The 17,550-nt window shown below is 32.5% G+C and overlaps 3 protein-coding genes across 8 annotated transcripts; 2 read left to right on the top strand and 1 right to left on the bottom strand.

Moving 5' to 3' along the window:
* The first annotated feature begins 3,292 nt into the window (after nt 1-3,292).
* Nucleotides 3,293-4,994, top strand: LOC142538010 (uncharacterized). Its single transcript, XM_075643457.1, has 2 exons — nt 3,293-4,195; nt 4,390-4,994. The coding sequence occupies exons 1-2, from the start codon at nt 3,538-3,540 to the stop codon at nt 4,740-4,742; spliced, it is 1,011 nt and encodes a 336-aa protein (XP_075499572.1). The 5' UTR covers nt 3,293-3,537; the 3' UTR covers nt 4,743-4,994.
* Nucleotides 4,995-7,649: 2,655 nt separating this feature from the next.
* LOC142534961 (ras-related protein RABF2b-like) lies at nt 7,650-11,181 on the top strand. Of its 4 annotated transcripts, XM_075641617.1 has the most exons (8): nt 7,650-7,914; nt 8,912-8,989; nt 9,092-9,259; nt 9,716-9,764; nt 9,911-9,984; nt 10,322-10,415; nt 10,771-10,778; nt 10,927-11,147. In XM_075641617.1, exons 1-8 carry the CDS (start codon nt 7,876-7,878, stop codon nt 11,017-11,019), a joined length of 603 nt encoding a protein of 200 aa, XP_075497732.1. In that variant the 5' UTR covers nt 7,650-7,875; the 3' UTR covers nt 11,020-11,147. The 4 variants fall into 4 exon arrangements, 2 of the variants coding, with proteins under 2 accessions (XP_075497732.1, XP_075497723.1); XM_075641608.1 differs by lacking the exon at nt 10,771-10,778 and having other exon boundaries at nt 7,650-9,207; nt 10,920-11,181; XR_012817302.1 differs by lacking the exons at nt 10,771-10,778; nt 10,927-11,147 and having other exon boundaries at nt 7,650-9,599; nt 10,322-10,338.
* Nucleotides 11,182-11,344: 163 nt separating this feature from the next.
* LOC142534939 (uncharacterized) lies at nt 11,345-15,268 on the bottom strand. 3 transcript variants are annotated; one of them, XM_075641590.1, is made up of 9 exons: nt 15,165-15,268; nt 13,860-14,058; nt 13,492-13,580; nt 13,193-13,331; nt 12,609-12,683; nt 12,177-12,298; nt 12,013-12,088; nt 11,853-11,912; nt 11,345-11,659 (listed from the first exon to the last, which is right to left on the bottom strand). In XM_075641590.1, the coding sequence occupies exons 2-9, from the start codon at nt 13,995-13,997 to the stop codon at nt 11,531-11,533; spliced, it is 828 nt and encodes a 275-aa protein (XP_075497705.1). In that variant the 5' UTR covers nt 13,998-14,058; nt 15,165-15,268; the 3' UTR covers nt 11,345-11,530. The 3 variants fall into 3 exon arrangements, with proteins under 3 accessions (XP_075497705.1, XP_075497697.1, XP_075497711.1); XM_075641582.1 differs by having other exon boundaries at nt 14,766-15,244; XM_075641596.1 differs by lacking the exon at nt 15,165-15,268 and adding an exon at nt 14,390-14,753.
* Nucleotides 15,269-17,550: the final 2,282 nt, after the last annotated feature.

A 17,550-nucleotide genomic window follows, 5' to 3' on the forward strand; every position in this document is an offset into this window, starting at 1 on the left:
AATTAAATTAGATATGGGAGTGGATAAGTGGTGTGAATTCATCTGTTTTTTTTTTTTTTTCAATTAGATCTTGTGTTCAATTCCTTCCATTGACATTAGTACTAATTTTATAATTTGTCAAATCAACAAATGAGCCAAGCTGGAGCTTACGAGCCATCTAAACGAGTAAAGCTCGAGCTTATGAGCCACCTAAACAAGTCGAGCTCGAGCTCGCGAGCCTATTAACAAATATATTTGCGAGCTCATGAGCTGAATATCTTTAGATTTGATCTTTGTTTGATTAAATTTTCAAACTCGAAATTGAGCTTGAACTTGGCTTGATATGATTAACAAACAAATTCAAACGAATTTTTTATCGAGCCGAGCTCCAAATAGCTCGCAAACAGTTTGGTTCATTTACATCCTAATTTTACCGTCGATATTCAGTGCCAACTAGGTTATTCATAATTTATAATATATTTTTTGTTTAGAATACAAATAATCTAAATGTCTGCACCACTGACGGAACTGGAGTGAGGACCCGAGACTTGTTTATTTCGTATAAAAAAAATACAAAGAAACAACTAAATCTACTTAAATAAATTAAAAAAACTACCTGTAATCAGCGAAACTCAAAACTAAGACCAACAAATCTCTGGGCCTCAATTTTAACCACTTAACCAAATCCTTATCGATTGGTTCATAATAATTTAAATCACATTGTTTAAAAATTTAAATTTAGCAGTGAAGGAAGGCATTAAAAACTCGGATGGAGTAAACTGGTAGTAGAAGCTGATGCTCTTAATGTAATTCAAGCTATTCTCCATCCTTCTGCTTTCTCTGTGTATTTCTTGCTCGTAAAAGACAAAATCAGTTTGTGTTCCCAAGCTTCAGAGGTCTCTTTTCTTCATTGCCGCCGGGACACTAACCGAGTAGCTCATGAACTTGCACCAAGTTGTTTTGCAAGACGCGACAATGTTGTTTTTCCCGATGCTATTCCTTATTCCTGAAAAATATTGTAAAACTTGATCTTATTATCTAGTAATGAAATCTCTGTTTGTCTTTTAAACAAGAAATTAGTTTAGCCCTAATCAATCAATTGCATGGAAATATGTATAGATGCGACATTTATTCGTCAGTTGATCCCCGCAAAAAACAGAGTAACATTTGGTTTTATTTTCTCAAAAAATTCATGAATTTCATGTGATGAGCCAACTTTCTTTATGTGATTTATAAAACTCCAGAAAAGTTTAAAAAAAATTTGTTGAAAATGAGTACACACAAGAAAGATTCAGGATTTAGAATCAGCAATATATATTATTTAGAGAGCAGGTATCTTGTGAGACTGTCTCACGAATCTTTATCTGTGAGACATGTCAATCCTACCGATATTCACAATAAAAATAATACTCTTAGCATAAAAAGTAATACTTTTTCATGAATGACCCAAATAAGAGATCTGTCTCACAAAATACGATCCGTGAGACCGTCTCACACAAGTTTTTGCCTTATTTAGATATACTAAAATGTACATACGTTGTGTGTGTTATTATTTTTAAAAATTAACCAAATAATACTAAACAATTAACAAAAAATTGTTTTCAATATAGAAGATTTGTTCAATTTATAAGGGAGGTTTTGTTTAGAATTTTTTTTTCTAATTAAAATGTGGAGTGAATTAAGGTTTAATGAGATAAATATAAAAAAACTTAATCATGAAATTAAATATTTTCATATCTTCAAAATTATAGACTTTTTATATAAAATAAATGTGGAACTGCTAGGCATTCGAGATTCATTGGGCTATTCCTGCATCTCTTCTAATAGACTCATTAGCTAAATTCAAATGAAAAGAAAACGAAGCTCCGTACGATTTGCAAATAGACTTATAGGTCTCGGTTTAAATTGTGGATCTTATATATGAAAATGAATAAAGATAATTGGACACAATACGAGGATAAGACCAACATCTCATTAGTTCTTACATTTGGGTCGTCAGTCTCTCATTTATTCGTTATAACAGTGAACCACGTGGATGAGCCCATTAAGATCAAGCCCAAAACCCCTCTTTATATCTTTAATCTCTGACTTGAGCGTCGGAGGGGCTACGCCGGGACACTCTTCCGACCCCCTTCTAACGGTTTTCTTCGTGATTTCAGGCATATGGCAAATTCTAAACTTGTGTCTGGACTAGTGTCACTTGCTGGAATCGGACTCTGAATTTTCAGTTAGCATCAAACAATAAGAAATAACGTTTTAATTATTTAGAAAGGAGAATTTATTTAAATTATATTTCTTGAATTTTGATAAATTGAAATGGAAAAATACATGTTTTTACTAAAAATATAAGTAGGGTGAAATAAATTTCGTAATGTAATTGGCTGCCTCGTTCGGAGTTAGGATGAGGCCAAAGTCCAATAAACGAAGAAGGCCATTGAAGAATGAGATGAACCCAATCGACCCATCTTCCACCGGTCAAAGCCCAAACGTAGTCAAAGCAAGATGGCCCACTCTGCTGTCCTTACTGGCAATATGAAAAAGTGGGGAAATGTTCAATGAAGTGGCGCATGGATCACCTGTTTCAATGGACCGTCCTCCGCCGGTCAAGGCCCAGAGTCGGTCAAAGCATCCCTGGCCCGCTCTGCTGTCCTCGCTGGCAAGTTGAAAAGGTGTTAAAAAGTTTAATGACCTGTCACATGGATAATCTGCTTTAAGGATTATTCAAAATTTGATGGAAGTAGAAATCGCGTAAATTAATGATATTGAAATAAATTGATAAATAATCTAGCGTAGGTATAGATTAACAGCTATTTATTTTATTCGTGAGGATGTTAGGTCTTTTGTGAGACGGTCTCACAATTTTTTATATGTGAGACATGTCAATAATACCAATATTCATAATAAAAAATAATACTCTTAGCAAAGTATTATTTTTTCAAGAATGACCCAAATAAAATATATGTCTCACAGAATATGACCCGTGAGACTGTCTCACACAAGTTTTTGTCCAAATAAGAATGGATAAAAACATAGGTTCAATATTAAAGTAATACCTTTAAACAGACATCTAATCTAAAACAAGGATATCCACAAATAATTACACTATACGAATATTGTAATTATACACAATTTACATGCTATATCATCAATTTAAAAACATGCAATAACAAAACCACGAAATAATAAATTATATTATATAGTTTTTTTGTGTGTAACGAGTAGTGCGAGTAATCGGGTGCTGTTGCATTCATCCCATAATATATCAGCCGGTTGAGTTGAAAGGCATCAAATTTTGATCCAGCCTTCTAAAACTTCATCATATTTGTGACGAAATTGTGCAGAAATCATTAAATAAAGGGAGAACATATGTATATATATATAAATTATAAGTGGTGAAAAAAAAGAATGAAAAGAAAAGGGTACTTTATTTGAACATCTTTCTCACGAGGTGGCTTCACTTTTCAGGTTTCACTAACCCCTGATCTGCTCCACTCACGCACATCTACACACAAGATTAACACGCACAAAGTGTTGTCTGTTTGAATAGTGGGTTATTGCATGGATCTCACGATTTCTGGTAAAGAGGGTAGGGATATTTTGGGGAGGGATTATAGGAAAGGGAACTGGACGATTCAAGAAACCATGGTTCTGATAGAAGCGAAGAAGATGGACGATGAAAGGAGGATGAAGAGAAGCGGTGCTGGTGGTGGTGCTGATCAGAGGGCCAAACAGGCGGAGCTCAGATGGAAATGGGTGGAAGATTATTGCTGGAAAAATGGGTGTTTTCGAAGCCAGAACCAGTGTAATGACAAGTGGGATAATTTGATGAGAGATTTCAAGAAAGTAAGGGAGTACGAGAGAAAAGTAGAAGCTGCGGGGATGGGAGAAGTAGAAGATAAATCTTACTGGAAAATGGAGAAGAATGAGAGGAGAGAGAACAATTTGCCTTCCAATATGTTAAATCAGATATATGAAGCATTGGTGGACGTGGTGGACAAGAAAGATCAAACGGTACTGGTGGGCGCAAGTGGTGGCACTGCAAGTTCGAGTGCCAATGTGCCTTATGCTGGTTTCGCAAAATCGTCCGCTGTGGATTTGGGTCAGCCTTCAATGCCTTTGCCGGTTCAACAACAAGCTCCGACGACAATGCTGTTGCAGCTTTCTCCGCCGGCTGACCCACCGAATTTTCCGTTCTCTCAGCCGTTGCCCACAGTAGGTACTCTCTCTATATGGTCTCTCATTTATAGATGCAAAAGGGATTTGAAACTAAACTTTACATGGTTACGCACATAATTAATGTTGGTGTTTTCTTGCGATGTGGCTGTTAAACACATTGATTTTTGTAGAATAAATTGACATTTAAATAATGACGTTCGTTCCAAATATAATCTACTGTAATCAACGGCGCAGATTCCGAAGATACGAGTGAGTATTCAGACTCACCGGCGAAAAGAAGGAAGAAAGGAGACGGAGGAAGCGGGAGAGAAGGCACCAGCGGCGCCGCCGCATTGGGAGAAATAGGGACTGCCATCTCGAAGGGTGCTTCAATAATGGCGAAGACGATACAGCACCGCGACGAAGCAGAAGGAAGAAGACACAGAGAAGCATTGAGCCTGCATGAGAGGAGACTGCAAATCGAGGAATCGAAGGCTGAAATCAAAAGACAAGGCATGAGTAATCTGGTGGAAGCCATCAACAAGCTCGCCGACTCCATTCATGCTCTGGCTGCGAATAATAAGAAAAATCAAGAAAGCTTCAAATAATCTGCAGCAATGGATCATCATTCTTATGAAAATTAACCCGAGTCATTAAGGATTATTAGTATTGATTCTTACACTTTAATTACATTTGGTCCCAATGAATTAATTACTATCATTGGCTGTAGATGAATTTATATATATGATTAAACTAACAAGAATTGACTCCATTCCTCCGTGTTTCAGAAGCATTAAATTTCCTGACGAAAGCGGAAGACTTGAAAGTGCCAAGTTGATCTCTTTTATTTTATAAAATTTTAAATAAATTAAGTGGCTGAAAATTAAACAGAATGAGTTTTTGAATATTTTCTGAAATTTTCATTAGTTTTTTTTTTTTTTTAGAGTATAATTTTCTGAAATTTTCATTAGTTGGAATAATTGTCATAGTAGGTAAATTGAAGATTTTAAAATTGACATTTTGTTTATTTTAGAATATAATTATTTTATAAATGTTTATTTAGTATATAATTATTTTTCATATTTTAAAATCTCTTACAAATATTTCTTTTCTTGGATCAAAATCGACACAAAATATTAAAAATTTGGTATTAATATGTGATATTTGAGTAATACTTGTATCAGATCTAGTATTGATATATGATTTTTTTAGTACCAAAAACGTGTCTAGAAAATATTGGTATCAATGATATATTTGATTTTTCGAGAGAAAATCAGTACAAAACATTAAAATTATGATATTAATATATGATATCTGAGTATTAACTGTTGTAGATTTGGTATAAAAAAATAGATTTTGAGTATAAAATTGGAACAATTTTATTAATATCAACATCTATCATGTTTTAGTACTCAAATATCATAAATGCAATATTTGGTACTCAAATATCATATATTAGTATCATATTTTTAGTGTTTTGTATCGATTTTCATCCAAAAGACAAATATGTCACTAATATCAATATTTATTATACATGTTTATGTACTCAATAATTCATGTATTAATATCATATTCGGAAAAGTTAGTATTCAAATATCATATATTAATATTATATTTATAATATTTTGTATCAATTTTTATCCAAGAAAAAAATATGTGAACTCAATAAATGCACATATATTTTGTTATAAAACAGGGAATGCAAACACATATGGTATGTCTGGTGTGTAAGATATGATAACTAATTGGATTGATGAAAAAAAAACTCAAAGTAAAGATATATAATGTGTTGTGATAAAATATGTTTTGTTTGGTAAGATTTCAATGAGTATGATAAATTTTACATTTTTTGTTGTTGAGACAAAAATACCCTAAACTAGCATCGATGACAATTTGGTATATAAAATATATTTGTATCAATTTGTAATTTATGTTATATTTTAAGAAGCAGATTGTCAATCCACCCAAAACAAATGGATGTCTTGTCAACCAAGTAGAGTTTTTTTTTTACACGGGCTTCTTAATTAATTGGGCCCATAAAAAATGAAACAAACATGGATTTAACAATCTATCCTTTACTTATCACCCACACCAAACATCCCCATTCACGACATATATATATATATATATAGATATATAGAATTCTGATCTCTTTTGGTACACATATGTATATTACAAACATTAATAAAATAGATTACTGTTTATGCTTAAAAAAACAAAATTACTGTTTATTGTAAAATCAAATTAATAATATATTGACACATGCACAATTTAAGTGCTTTATTCAAGATTTCTCTAAATACAATTTTATTTTCAAAATACCACTAATTTGCTAAATATATAAACACGATGTCTTATACTATTATATAAAAAAACATGAGAGCAATATCAATAACCGTGTGCACGTATATTTACTCGAATGAATGCGATTGTTTCATGTGATTATTAAAAGACAAAAACTTGTGTGAGACGGTCTCGCGAGTCGTATTTTGTGAGAAAGATATCTTATTTGGATCATTAATGAAAAATATTATTTTTTATGTTAAGAGTATTACTTTTAATTTTGAGTATCGATAGGATTGATCAGTCTCACAGATAAAGATTCCTGAGACCGTCTCACAAGAGACATACTCTTATTAAAATATATGAGTGAGATATAGAATAGTGATAAATAATTAATATGTTTAAATCAACTAATTTAATTTGAAATAAAATAGTAAATTATAGTTTTATTATTTTAATAATTAACACATATAAATAAAAAGTTATATATTAGGACGATCTTATAGTTTTTTATATAATGATAAATAAATAATTAATAATTACAAATAAATACTTGATTGATGAAATAAAAGTTGGATTCCAATCGAGCTATTTAGTTCAGCACCGTCTATCTAAATGATAAATGATATATGATACAAATGTGATAAATCAATATATGAATAATAATTATTTATAAAATTTAAGCTTAATTATATTTATTTTTTTTCCTAGGTTTGTCGTAACAAAAAAAAACTCAACTATATTCAATATTATATGTACTTCTTTCGAGGTTTGTGGAAATAAAAAAAATAAAAACGATAATTTTTAATATTACAGACATTCATTAATATTTGTATGTTTCTCATATTTAACTCCTGAAAATATATGATAAATATAAAATAGTGTAAAATATAATATAAATACAAATTTGTTGAATGTGTCTATAATTTTAAAATTTATTACATTTACTTGTGATTTTTCACAAATAAAAATAAATAAATAAAATATTATAGAATAGGTCTCTTGTGAGAAAGTATCACGAATTTTTATCTCTGAGACGGGTCAACCCTAACGATATTAGCAATAAAAAGTAATACTCTTAGCATACAAAGTAATAATTTTTAATTGATGACCCAAATAAGAGATCTGTCTCACACAATATGATTCGTAAGATCGTATCGCATAAGTTTTTGTCAATATTTAAATATTACCGTGAATCTGAGGGAGATAGTTGTAATTATGCCTTCCAGGAACTGTGAAGATAGTTTTGTATCTCCTTCGCTTTTGCCTCTCAATTACGTCACACTTTCTTCTTCCTTCTCGTCAACTCATAGCCTCGTTACAAAACCTCCAGAAGTCACGACCCTTGATTATTTCCTTTTAATTTTGTTATTTTCTAAATCAAATTATACCATGGATTCCAATCTTTCTATTCGCCGAACCCAAATATATTTGTTGATTTCCGCCTGAATTTGATTCATGGCATCCAGCGGGAACAATAACATCAATGCTAAGTTGGTCTGGGTTTTACCCGATCGTTTTTTTATTTGGTACCTGGATGTAACGATTTTTTTAACGATTTTTTCACGTGGGTTGCTTTGATTCCTCGCTATGGCCATGGTTTTGCTTGTTTCTTTGTGATTTTCATTTCATTCTTTTGTCTCTGTTGGGTTGTTGATTATGGTGATAGCCGACGAAAAACGTGTCGATTTTGATTGCATAGGATGCGACTAGTTCTTAATCATTTGATTATTCCTGGGTCGTTCTTGATTTGCAAAATTTGGGCTGTCTATTCCATTACCAGATGTCAATCTATAGCTGTTTACTTCATGCATTTATTCACCTTCTTTTGTTTTGAGCAGCTTAAACAGACTAAACTCAAGGCATTAACGAATAAGATTAGTGAAAAAAGTATCCTACCGTTTCCCAATTTTAATTGGGTTTTGAACGACTTTCTTGCATGTCGTTTATAGTTGTCTTATCATTAGTAATTTCATTCAGTTTACAGACACAGACCATTAGGTGACAAATGGTAAATCTGATTATGTGATTTGGAAATAGTTTCGAAATTTATAAAATAATGACTAAGCATTACAGTCGAAGAATCATTTCGTTGTGATTCAATCACAGTTTCACTCATTTAGAGTTTAGGTCAAACTAAAAATTTGTTTATCCAAAAGCAGCCTTCCATATTTTAGGCAGCAGTTTGTGTGTATCTGATATCATGTTCGATATGCTTCTACATGAGGCTTCTTATACATATTTTGTGCGCATGATAGAAGAGCATTGCATCAAGTCAGATTCTAGTCTCCTACAGTTGAAGTAAACTTGTGTCACATATTTGATGGCATTGATATTTAAGAAATTTGCGTTAGTTCCCTTTTGAGAAGGGTCTAAATTTTAATTTGTTTTTCTTTCTGTTTTTATGGTATAAAACCGTCTTGGATTTCATCTCATGTTTGTGACCTTCGCTTTCCTTTTCACTCACTTGAATGAGGTTTTCTTTTTTCTCTAGGTTCTTCTTGGAGATGTAGGAGCTGGAAAATTTAGTTTAGTATTGCGATTTGTAAAAGGGCAATTCATTGAATTTCAGGTTGCTGTATTATGGTTATGGGGTTTAATATTGATGCATGTTTCATTCTGATTTCCCCGCCTGAATACTGATATTGACTGGAAAAAAAATCTGGTGTTGTAGGAATCAACTATTGGTGCTGCATTTTTTTTACAAACAGTTGCTGTAAATGATGCCATTGTAAAATTTGAAATATGGGATACCGCTGGTCAGGAGAGATACCACATCTTAGCTCCAATGTATTATAGAGGAGCTGCAGCTGCCATAATTGTCTATGACATCACTGATCAAGTGCTAATAGTTTGACCAGCTGTCCAGCAGAGACATAAGCTAGTGGTCAAACAATCCTTTTCATGCCATGGGGATCAACTTGAGCCGCAGCTCTGTGATATAATCTACAAATCAAAAACCAAAAGTAACTGTTATTTTTAGTGCTGCAGCAAGCCGGGGGTTTATAGTGACGTTTGATGGTGCATACCGATTTATGTCGTCACAATATATATCAAAATAATGACAACTATCTATTTAGGCTTTCTGATATCTATTTGTCAAGCTGAGACATAAAGAATGCTCTCAATAATAATGTTGGTGTGCACTGAATCAATATGTGGTCCAGCAATATGTTTTTCAGGTGGTATAGCTTAATATTTTTTGATGGATTAATGAAATGATTGAGAGACGACTTATGATGAAACTTAATTTGTGCTTGCTGATTTATTCTTGTCATTTAATTCCTTTACTTTATAGACATCCTTTGATCGAGCCAAAAAATGGGTTCAAGAGCTTCAAGCACAAGGTGAATTTCAACCTACCCTGTAAAGTTCACTGCAATTTATTTGCAATTTGCTTTTCATTTATCCAATTTTCTGATGTCCATGTGTGAGGTTGTTTGACTTTATCTAAATATTCCTTTCACTAGTGTTTGCGTTTCTGTGGCACAAGGGAACCCTAATATGATTATGGCACTTGCCAGGAATAAATCAGATATGTTGGATGCAAGAAAGGTGGCAGCAGAGGTGAGAATAATCTGTCGTCTCTTTTTGCAAATCTTTCGTATTCTTACGTATATTTTAATTTACGTGAAATACTTTGTAAAATGTCTTGCTTACTCTTGAATTCAATGTCATTTTTATCACTCACCGAAGAGTAACTGGTGTTTGATAATAATAATTTTTATATCATTGTTATCAATCTCTGCTTTCCTGGAATAGTTAGACTATAAAACCAATGTGAGAAAATTGCAGATGGAGTTTATTACTTGAGACTTGAGAGATTAAATTTCTGGTCTTGCAGCAGACTTGCTTTTGCTTTTGCTTTTTAGCATTATTATTTGAATCTAATAATTTATCGCAGCAAGCACGAACTTACGCAAAAGAGAACAACCTTTTTTCCATGGAAACCTCTGCCAAGACTGCAAATAATGTCAATGACCTGTTTTATGAAATAGGTAAGAATTGTTGAACATTTACTTGAGGCTGAAGCAACGGAAAATCGCTATTTAATTGTAGAATTTGAAAACTGCTTGTTAGATGTCACGCAAGACTAAGATCATCAGTTCATCATGAGTTTTGAGGGTTTATTCTATCTGCTTTCCTTAAATTTATGTTCTCAGAAAAATTGCTTCTCGCTATGTGTATAATCAGGTTGTTAATGTTTACTTTTAATCTTTGTATAACAATACCGGAAATTAGATTTCTGAGAATGAGAAGCATACGCCTTGGTATTCGTTTCTTGGAATGAGAAGCATACGCCTTGGTATTCTCATTTTATCTTCCTTTGACAAGATTGAGAAATCAAACAAGCTAACAGCGTCCAAGTTGGTTTTGAGAATCTGAGATATGATTGATCGAGGGTACTTTAAAGCACCATAATTCCTGTACTTTATTTGTTCGATGTTGGTGGATTCGTGTTCCCTAGGCTTTTAATAAAATCTCTTGTTATGTATCTACAGCAAAAAGATACCTCTTTTGCAGCCGGCCCCAAACCCAACAGGCATGGTTCTGGTGGATCGACCTGCAGACAGGGCTACTAGTGCTTCTTGTTGCTCATGAAACGGAATGTATTCAAGTCAAAATATGTCATCAACTTATTTCATTTTTCTTGTGGTTTGCGCATGAATTCAACTTTTGTTGTGCATATGGCATTTCTTGTTTACCGTGTTCCAAGATTTATTGAAGTAATTTTTATTAACTATAATATTATTTGATTTCCCACGCCATTATTTGTCCATAATTCAGATGATGTGTTAGTGGTGCTTCCGATATGGCTTGGCACCTTGAAATCACCTATTTTTTGCCGAGGGAAGTTTCCAAATCTAGTTTCTTGTGGCCCTTGGATAAATATAAAGCAATGAGAAGACACTTCATGCGGCAGATGTACTTAATGAAACTAGTTTTAAAATTGATCTATATATTGTTGGAGAAATGTAACCATTTACAGTATATCGAGTTCCAACAAACGTTGGAATCTGTCTGTATGTCATTTCCTGTTTTCTGCATTTGCTCCGAGTCCACGAGAGAAATGAAGAAAATCTGAGACACGGTCTATCTTCTAAATAAATGGTCACATTTTCTTTGCTATGGTCTTTTTCAACCCATTGATAATCTTCCCGAACCACATCAAGTTCATGATTGCAAGTGTAGAGGGTACCCCGTGTACCAAAAGAAAACCAATTATGTGCATCTGCATAACCTGCAAAAGAGTGTGGATGATTCAACAATTTAAGAAACTCACTGAAAAACTAGCTCATGCGTGCCACATAACTTGGAAAATAATTGCATGCCAAATTACAGATGGACCGATTCATATGTCATCGAAACTACAAAGAAAAAGAAAGCATTTAGGCAAATATGAATTTAGAGTCTTAAGAAGGCAAAACCGTTACCTGATCATGGTGGAGGTAAACATGGTAAAACATAAAAACAAACAAAAGAATTCTCGCCACCTGCAGTTCAAAAAAATATGATTACTCTTACATATACTTGAAATGAAAAGGTCTCCATTATAAAGAAATAGCAGTTGCAGGGTTAGGTAGGACAACGTACCAACCAAGCAAAAAATATCACAATGCCATTGATCAGATATGCGTTGGATTTCTTCAACCCAGCAATATCTAGATACCTGCAGCAAGAAGCCCATAAATGCATCAACAAAAGAATCAGACAGGCAAAAAATCAAGGGTCTTCTTTATGACATCCTAAAAACCAACCATCTCATGTTGATCTCTGGGGTTGTCACCTCAGATATCAGCACCATGAACGTGTAAAGCTGCCCCTCTCCAGTAAACATGGAATATGCTACGGCAATCCCTGAAAGAGAGTGATGGACTATCTGAAATCACAAAAGCAACACAACTGTCATGGTCTACGCTACATTTGTATGGCATTTCACAGTTACTGCTCTACGGACAAAAATAGGCCTAATTACTATGATACATTTTCAGAAACAATGTATCTGGTGGCTAAAGACAACAGAAGAAAAATTCAGATGTCATTATGACGAGAGAAATCTCCGAACTTGGCTCTCAATCTCCAAATTTGGCCGCATGGGGCAGCACATAGTTTAGTTTAGTTTAAAAAAAAGAGCATGATACCACCAACAAAACAAATTAAATAGCTCTTCTTGCATGAAATGCACTTACGTACTCCACTCCACCCAAAGAAGGATACAGCCAACAAATCATTCCAAGGTCTGAAATAAAGTACCCAACAGATACCTGCCAAAAGTTGCACACGAAGCTTAAATAGATGAATATCATGGCATGCCTCATTAACAAAGCACTGGAACAAATTACATATTAATCACGCGCCTACAATTTCTGGTTTTCCTTAATTGTTGCAGGAATAATATTAATTCTGTTTTAAAATCTTCAACATCAAATTTCAAGATTGGAAGTCAAATATATGTTCTTATACATGCATAACAATCATAAACATGTGATGGACTGAGTTCATTGATAGTCAAGATTATGGAATTTTTTTTTTTATAAATTTGGCATCCAACCTTCTCATTTTTCATCTCCCTTGGGCCTTTGGTGGTATTACTATAATTTTTGCTTGTGATAAAGTCAATCACCAGTTGTCCTTTCTATACAAAGAAAATGCGTACAAAGGCCACTTTTACAAGCAATGTTCTCAGAATCACCACAAATAGTATTCAACATCAAGAAAAGAATCCAAATTAGAATCCCTATGCAAGTTAAAATAAGCTACATGACATGCTTACCCCAAGAGTAACAGTTGAGAGAGTTGAATTCCGGAGTATGATAAGACCCGTAGACAGGTCATCAGAGAAGAGATCGGACCAGAACACAAAATACAAGGACGCAGTTGATATTAAAATGGCATGAAGAGTGGAAACACCACTGCAGGAAAGTCAAGTACAAAGAGCGTAAGAGGAACATAAAAACATCATCACCATAGTACATTCTCATTAGTTGCGGGGTCGGATACATGGATAGTAATTCTCCAAACTAAGAGGAGCATAAAAAACAAGAAACAAAAATGAAAAGCTAGTGTATTCACCGATTGTTCCACTCTGTTCGTTGAATCTTTGTGAGGCCATTATAGGTCCTGAAGTAAAAAGAGCTGATGAGCTGAGTCAGATCATATACCTGTTGGAGGGCCAAGCCAATTATTAAACTCCCGTGGACAAGACCATTGCAGAAACACTCTAGTTGGGAAAATAGGGAATTCATTTTTTGAATCACCATAACTTCATTGCTTCTAACATATTAAGTTTGCACATGTACATCTAAATTCACAAATGTATGCAGTTAGTCAAAATAGCACCCTGGTGAGGATCTCTATATTAAGGAACTAATGAAGTAAATGTATGATATTTTCAAACAACTATAGTCAATCACAAAGGAACTGAAAACTCTCAAACTTACCAATTTGAACACCAAAATGCCAGCAAGAACAGCAGTGTATGGAACAAGAGGATCAGCAAGTAAGTAATTTTTTACCAGCCCCTCAGCTTTATTTTGATAAGATTTAAATGCCAAAACTTTCCTCGGAGATACTCCCATTATAACAAGCTACAGGACCATGTGTTGACTTTCTTCTAGGACATAATAATTCTCGACCTTCCTGGAAATATGTTCAAAAAAGCATATTAGAGTAACCCGGACTCTATTAAAAAATGAATGGAGAGCACAAATAATTTTTGCTTTCCACGAATGATCCCTACAAAGAGTTGAAAACAACAAAGAGGCAAAGAACACTGGATGTTAATTTTAAGATGCAGGTTTACAACCCTGTACAAAATTGCGGGTAACTAATGACTTTTTTGAAAATAAAAACGAAAAGTTTGAGTAGTTCATGCTTCATGTAAATGCATTTAAATATTACTGTAAAGGCTCAAAATCAACAACATTTCAAAATATCAAACAAGCGTCTACAAGATCCCCAATGATTATACATCTAGATGAAGTGCCACAGTTGCATCTCATGCATCATTATCATACTTCAATTCCGTATGCTAAGCTAGGGATGGAAAAACACCTATCATCAAAAGATGAACAAACCAAAGGTGAACCTTCTGTTAAAATGGGACATCTGTAAATCCCAAGTCGTAGAATATTTCAATGGGGCAATCATATCTTGAATTCACACATAAATTGTTCTATCCAGCACCATTTACTCAATATCAAGGTGCGAACACATAATTCATTGTCTCGAAATCACGAGTAAATCATAAATCTTGGCAAATGCACCCAAATGTAAAAGACCCATATAAGCCAAGAGATCTAAAACTGACTGCAATATGTTAGTTACAGAAAAAGTGTCGACTTTACCTAGCAGTCCACAAATCGAAATACCCAGCAGCAGAATTCGGGAAATCAAACAAACCCACTAATCACATTATAGATAGCAATACCAACAATGATTTTCTTGCTTTCTTCTCATGAAAATGTTGGTTTATTGTGTGCTTTCTTTCTCGGTTAGGAAGAACAAGAAAACCTCAACGAAAACGGAACAATGAATAAGGTGAGATGGGAAGGGAATAGTTTAAAAAGCCGGGAGATAAACAATGAGACTGCTCAAATCAATGAACCGATGCAGGACATCAGAAATTGTGCAATTAAATGTATTTTAACATATATCTTTTCCGTTTTCCAGTACAAGCATTGAATGCAAGGGGGCAAAAGAAAGGAAAAAAACTAATCTTGGTACAGGTTGTTAGAGGAACAAACTCTTTTAACGTGCACTTCGCTTGGCAATGCTCGTGTTCTGGTGAGCGGATCGCGTGAATTTTTTCTGGATATAGAGAATGATTAATAAATTTACAAGGTCAAAGTTGTATTTGTGTTCATCTTTGTTAGATCCAATTTTTTTTTGGCAATCCTTTATTCATATGAAAAATATTATGCACTCCTCGGGATTTTAATTATTTTCTCGCATCAAATTCGATACAAAACCTTAAATATATGATAGTTGAGTATAAAATGTTTCAGATATTATATTAATATATGATTTTTGAATACTCGAACAAATATATGAAGTATTAATGTCAATTACACGTCTTTTCTAAGATGAAAATTGATACGAAATATTTAAAATACGGTACTAATATATGATATTCAAGTAGAAAATATTTCAGATATGATATTATATATGATTTTTAGTACCTAAACATGCATAATAAGTATTGATATTAATGACACGTGTGCTTTTTCCGATGAAAATCGATACAAAACATTAAAAATACGGTAATAATATATGATATTTTAATATAACTTGTTTCGGAGCTTGTACTAGCATATGATATTTGAGGCGAAAAACAAGTGTAACAAGTGTTGATACTAATATAATTGTTTCAATTTTATACTCAAAATTTTATCTTTTATACTACATATAAAACAATTAATTTTCAAATATCATATATTAATTTCATATTTTTCAATATTTTATACCGAATTTCATCCGAAAAAACACATGTGTGCTACATAGCGCATAATTTTTTTGTGTGAATCAAATATTGTATACATTTTTTGATCTGACATGGACTAAATACAAATACATAATTGAGATTTTAAAGCAAGTCTCTTTTAGGGTAATATTGTTTTTTAAAAAAATTATTCTAAAAATCATCCTCTTTATCCATTAAAACTGATATTCATATTGATATTATTCGGATTCGATATTTAGATTTTAAACTTAAATTCCACGAATAACGTGGTGATAATTTTTTATAACCCAATATCAAGAAAATAATTTCGGTATCTTACCATGACAAAAAGAAAAGCACATCTAAGCCTCTTGTATACATGCATCCACAGGCACAAACCATTTCCATGAATTTATATATCTATAATATAATTTATATTGTCTATAATATATTATTAATTCACGAGCCTAAATTAACTAAAGTTTATGTCATGGTAAATTTTGAAAATATAAAAAAAGACAAAAATTTGTGTGAGACGGTCTCACGGGTCGTATCTTATGAGACATATATCTTATTTGGGTCATCCATAAAAAAATATTACTATTTATGCTAAGAGTATTACTTTTTATTGTGAATATCGGTAGGGTTGACCCGTCACACAAATAAAGATCCATGAGACGGTCTCACAAGAGACCTACTCAAAAAAATCTCATTTATTAAAACTGTTCCATTTTTCTTTAATAAAAAATATTGTTAAAAGTTATTTTAGTAAATTAAGTTATATATGATTAAGTATCTTATCATTTGTCAAAACCTTATGAATTATTTAAAAGTATCATCTTTATCTATACTTCTAAAATTTTAGATTAAATGACTAATGTTGAGCACCGTGTACTAACTTTGATATGTCAATATGACACCAAATTTTTTTTTTTTTTTTACAATTTTATCCTTCCTATGTCTTATCTAACTTTGCCGTTGTAAGTTTATTAGCGATTTTTGTACCTTTTTCTATCTTTTTCTAATTTTTTTATCCAATTTATCTCTAATTTATCTAAATTTCAAACTATCACAGTAATATTGTTTAATCAATAATCTATAAGCATCGTATCATAATAAAATAATAAATATTTTTTTAAAAAAATTAACATGACATACATTGCTTACCGCGAAATACTAATCTATTCTATTTTATTAAGATTGAGCACATGATAGTAACTATTTAGAAGGACACCAACTTTTTCTTCCAAATTTACCTTTATATGATACTAATATTACACTTTTGTTTTTTGTTATTTTGTGTTTTTTTTTTAAATTTTAACACACACTTTTATTTTTTATTTTTGTTATTTCAACCATTTAAATATCAATTAAGTCACTCCATAAATTGTCAAATTAAACTTTAGTCCATCGATAATGATAAAAAAAATTTGCACACACGCATCGCGTATGCATAATAAGTAGTAATAATTAACGCTAAACTCTCTATATTAACTAAATTTTGGTATGTTGGTGAAGTTATTTCATAATTCAGATTTTTTTATTTGACCACTCTATATTTTCATCATATCGCTTCTATCATATCATTTCAATTTAAAAAAAAAAAAATTGATAACTTTAATTTTAAAATAAAAAAAAAAAGCATTTCCTTCTCATCTTTCACATAACGTTGTGTAATTCAATGCGTTAGT

Source organism: Primulina tabacum, chromosome 2 (genome assembly GCF_025594145.1).
Source record: "Primulina tabacum isolate GXHZ01 chromosome 2, ASM2559414v2, whole genome shotgun sequence".
In the NCBI taxonomy this organism is placed as follows: Eukaryota; Viridiplantae; Streptophyta; class Magnoliopsida; order Lamiales; family Gesneriaceae; genus Primulina; species Primulina tabacum.

Excerpts from the sequence above, each read along its gene's own strand:
- LOC142534961 (XM_075641617.1), top strand. The coding sequence starts at position 7,876 with ATGGCATCCAGCGGGAACAATAACATCAATGCTAAGTTG. Across the intron at positions 8,990-9,091 it reads GGCAATTCATTGAATTTCAG|GAATCAACTATTGGTGCTGC; the intron begins GTTGCTGTATTA and ends CTGGTGTTGTAG. Across the intron at positions 9,985-10,321 it reads CAAGAAAGGTGGCAGCAGAG|CAAGCACGAACTTACGCAAA; the intron begins GTGAGAATAATC and ends AATTTATCGCAG.
- LOC142538010 (XM_075643457.1), top strand. The coding sequence starts at position 3,538 with ATGGATCTCACGATTTCTGGTAAAGAGGGTAGGGATATTTTGGGGAGG. Across the intron at positions 4,196-4,389 it reads TCAGCCGTTGCCCACAGTAG|ATTCCGAAGATACGAGTGAG; the intron begins GTACTCTCTCTA and ends TCAACGGCGCAG.
- LOC142534939 (XM_075641590.1), bottom strand. The coding sequence starts at position 13,997 with ATGGGAGTATCTCCGAGGAAAGTTTTGGCATTTAAATCTTATCAAAAT. Across the intron at positions 12,089-12,176 it reads CCAGAGATCAACATGAGATG|GTATCTAGATATTGCTGGGT; the intron begins GTTGGTTTTTAG and ends TTCTTGCTGCAG. Across the intron at positions 11,660-11,852 it reads TTTACCTCCACCATGATCAG|GTTATGCAGATGCACATAAT; the intron begins GTAACGGTTTTG and ends ACTCTTTTGCAG.